The sequence below is a fragment of the Trypanosoma conorhini genome (genome assembly GCF_003719485.1).
Source record: "Trypanosoma conorhini strain 025E chromosome Unknown Tco_14.4_contig_01124, whole genome shotgun sequence".
Lineage (NCBI taxonomy): Eukaryota > Euglenozoa > Kinetoplastea > Trypanosomatida > Trypanosomatidae > Trypanosoma > Trypanosoma conorhini.
Window position 1 is genome coordinate 1 of NW_021705221.1, and position 3,751 is coordinate 3,751.

General features: G+C 65.4%; 2 protein-coding genes across 2 annotated transcripts, besides 2 other annotated features; both read left to right on the forward strand.

Moving 5' to 3' along the window:
• Tco025E_09454 (receptor-type adenylate cyclase) lies at positions 1-854 on the forward strand (the record flags this gene model as incomplete). The annotated part of the gene is made up of 1 exon (XM_029376273.1): positions 1-854. A coding segment is annotated over one exon (854 nt), but the record flags the coding sequence as incomplete, so codon positions are not given.
• A 1,282-nt stretch (positions 855-2,136) lies between these two features.
• Tco025E_09455 (uncharacterized protein) lies at positions 2,137-3,057 on the forward strand (the record flags this gene model as incomplete). The annotated part of the gene is made up of 1 exon (XM_029376274.1): positions 2,137-3,057. The coding sequence occupies one exon, from the start codon at positions 2,137-2,139 to the stop codon at positions 3,055-3,057; it is 921 nt and encodes a 306-aa protein (XP_029223605.1).
• Positions 3,058-3,440: 383 nt separating this feature from the next.
• Positions 3,441-3,459: a microsatellite.
• Positions 3,460-3,603: 144 nt separating this feature from the next.
• Positions 3,604-3,630: a microsatellite.
• The last annotated feature ends 121 nt before the right edge of the window (positions 3,631-3,751 follow it).

Genomic DNA, 3,751 nt, shown 5'->3' on the forward strand with positions numbered 1-3,751 from the left:
CGCGCCTGGACGCCGCGGTGTACCAGCAGTACTGGAACGGCCTGCGGGTGCGTGTCGGGGTGCACACCGGGCTGTGCGACATCCGGCACGACGAGGTGACGAAGGGGTACGACTACTACGGTGACACGGCAAACGTGGCGGCGCGCACGGAGGGCGTGGGGAACGGCGGGCAGGTGCTGCTGACGCGTGCGGCGTACTTGGCGCTGAGCACGGCTGAGCGGGAGCAGTTGGAGGTGACTGCGCTGGGCGCGGTGGCGCTGCGCGGGGTGCCGAGGCCGGTGGAGATGTACCAGCTGGACGCCGTCCCCGGGCGCACCTTCGCCCCGCTGCGGCTTGACCGTTTGATGCCGGAACTTGACGGCGACGGCGGGGACACGTCAAGCAGCGGCGAGGCCTCCGCGTCCACCGCAATGAGCGCCGTCTCGCACACCATCGTGTCTGTCTTGGCTGTGCTGCTCGGCACCTTCGCGGCCCCGCAGCGGCTGAAGTCGCTGCGTCCTCTCTGCGAGCGTTGGAGAGTCGCTGTGCCGCATGCCGTTAGAGCGGGCAACGAGGAGGACGCCTGCCGCGTGGCGATGGAACGGCTGGCGGTCAAAATGGGCCACGTGATGGAGAAAGGCGCCAAGAGAGCTTCCGTGGAATGCAATCCACGTAAAACGTCTCTGCCGCTCATGTCCTTCTTTCGCGGTGACGATGAGCTGCACGTACCCAACCCCTCTGTTGGGGGGGATGAGAGTCTCGGGAGGCGTCCGCCACGCAGCAGCTTCAGCCAGTCAACTCTGCCTGCGACGGAGGAAGTGCATTCTGGGCCGGGGGACCCGTTTGTCACCGTCCACGTTCGTCGGTGCGTGTAACTGCGGCCTGCCGTCGGCGTGTGGGGCCGCAGGCGGCGCCGGCGTGACGACCCCCGTGCCTCCCGCCTTTTAATTAAACTGCTCTTCGGGCGGGTGCCCACCTTGCGCCGCTCCCTCCCTATTTATGTATGTATTTGTTTCCGTGTTGGAATTCCGTTGGGGGTGCATGGGCCGGAGGAGGCCGAAGAAAAACGTTGTGTTTCTTTTTGTTTTGTTTCCTGCACGCGTCAACTGCCCTGTTTCCATACAGGGCGCGTTGGGGAGCTGGCGGGCGCAGTTCTGTCCCCCCCCCCCCCCGCCGCCGCTACGCGAGCTCCCGACGAGCCCGGCCGTCACATAAACGCCCCTGGATGGATCAATTGTTTTTTTTCCCCCCCTTCGCATTGTGGGTAAACCCCAGTAGCATTGGAGCGGCGGGCACAATTGGCCGCTTTGTTTATTCTCTCGTGTTTTGTTGCGTTTTCCCTTTTTACTTCATGTGGGGGAGAGCAGGAGGCCCCACTGCGAGGGCTCTTTTTTCTCGTCTTTTGTTTTTCTTTCTTTTAGCCTTCATTTTATTTCTTTTTCGTTGTGTTACGGCTCTTCCACGCGGTCGGTGCGCCGGGAACACTGGGGGTGGCGGGGGGCGTCCCTCTTCTGCGGGGAGTGTGCTCCGCCGGGCCGCGGTGCAGCGTGCGCATTGCGTGTGGGGCCGCAGGCGGCGCCGGCGTGACGACCCCCGTGCCTCCCGCCTTTTAATTAAACTGCTCTTCGGGCGGGTGCCCACCTTGCGCCGCTCCCTCCCAATTTATGTATGTATTTGTTTCCGTGTTGGAATTCCGTTGGAGGTGCATGGGCCGGAGGAGGCCGAAGAAAAACGTTGTGTTTCTTTTTGTTTTGTTTCCTGCGGGGCGCGGCGGCTGCGGACAGCCGCTACGCGAGCTCCCGACGAGCCCAGCCGCCACACAAAGCGCCTGGATGGATCAACTGTTTTTTTTGTTTTAGAGTTATGAATAGATACCGTTCTATTTCCAGCGGTAGCCGCAATAGGCCGAAGTGTTTTGATTTTCTCGTGTTGTCCCTCCCCGGGCGCGGGGCGAGAGCCGAAGGCCCCACCGCGAGGGCGCCTTTTTTCCCGTCTTGAGAGTGTGCGTGTGTGCTCGCTTTCATTGCTGTTGTTTTTTTTCTTGTTATGGCCACTGCTCTCCGGAGGCTATTTTGAAGTTTGTCTGGCCGCAGATGGCGGTGGCCGCGTCTCACTGACGGGGCGCTGCCGGCACCGTTCCGCCGCCCGGAAGGAAGAATGTTCGCGGCGCCAAGAGGCACGCGCGCGGTTTCGCCAAACGCGAGTCCCAACGCTGGGCGGACGGCGCTGGTGATGCGGCGGCGGCTGCCTGTCGCTTGTGGCCGCGGGCGGAAACGGAGGTGGCGGCAGTGCGGCGCCGGTCGCTCTGCACTGCGGCCACCGCGCGGAGCTGGTGGGGGGAGGCGGCGCCCCCTCCTACCAGCGCGTGTTCTCGCGTGGCGGCGCTCGGGCGGAGAGGGCGGCCAGCGTGCGCCGGCAAGTGGGGCAGATGCCCGCGGCCCGGACTGCAGGTTCTCTCTGCGGTGCGCGAAGGCTGTCGCGGCGCAAGCCAGCGCGGGCGCGCGTTTGCCGGCCACAGAGCGAAGCAGCGGTGCCGCCGGCACGGCCCGGCACCCTCGGCGGGCGCTGATCACGGCCCGCGATTGGGCTTGCACCGCCGCGAGGCGGGCGCACCTTCCGCTCCACTGGTTTCCCATTTCTCTAGTGGGTCTGTGTTTTGCGCCAGCTGCGAATGCCTCCAGCACGCGCGTTCAAGCCGACGAGAACGAATCCCTGCGGAAGACATGTGTCGCCGCCGCGGCAGCGGCGAATGGGCCAGCGCACGCGGGCCTGGCGGCGGTGCGGTGCGGTGAAGTGGACGACGCGCCAGGGGGCTGTGTGGAACTTCCCGCGCGCGCCTCACCTCGATCAGGGACGGAGGCCCATGGCAAATCCGGCGGCCGCGGTGCCGGGACTCAGTGCCTCGCAAAGGGGGAGCCAAGGACCGGCGGGCAGTCCCTTCGACTCGTTGTTGGCCCTCGGTGGCGGCAGTTGGGCTTTTTTTGGGCGCCGGCGTGCGCAGGGGGCCCGGGGCAAGTGCAGTGGGCTTCCCGCCCAACAGCTGCGCGCGCCGAAGTGCGGCGGCACCTCTCGCGCTGATAATGCATCGGTAGACTAGTGAAATATTTCCGACTTTAGGTGTGACGGAGGACCCGGGACGCCTCCAATGCATATACTGCTTGCAGGTCAAACACATCGGGTGGGCTGTTCTTCGCGCGAGGGCGGCGCACCGTACGGAAGCGGCCCCTCGGCCCCCGGGCGGCGCGCGGTCAGCAGTTGCCGCTTGCGAGAGCCGGGCGCCCAACCTGAACCCGGCCCCGGCGAAGAGGGCGGGCCCGGTGGAGGGAGAGCGGAGTGGCCCTGAGAGCGCGGGGGGAGGCGGCGTGCGCCGTGGCGGGTCCCCCGGCATATGCGGGGCGTTCGCCCAGCGGCCTTGCTGGCCCCGCTGGGGGAAGGAATACGTCCCTCGCAGACGAAGAAGGATATATATATATATATATAAAAGAAGCGGATGGGCGCCTCCCCCTGCACGCGCTGCGAGAATTCGTGTGGTTTACGCGACGCACTACGGGCGCGCATTGCCAGCGGGACGCGACCCGGCGCAACCCGCAAGCACCCATCTCCGCCGAAGGCGCCCTTCCTTTTCACGGCACGGCATGCGACGCACGGCACAACTCGCGCCCGGGATTGCTCATGCGTGTGCAACGGCTGCACCCTAAAAGGAGAAGTAGCGATGGCCGTGAAGGGGATACGGAGGAGTCCACGCCGAGGCTCCCTCGGCGTGAGATGCGCA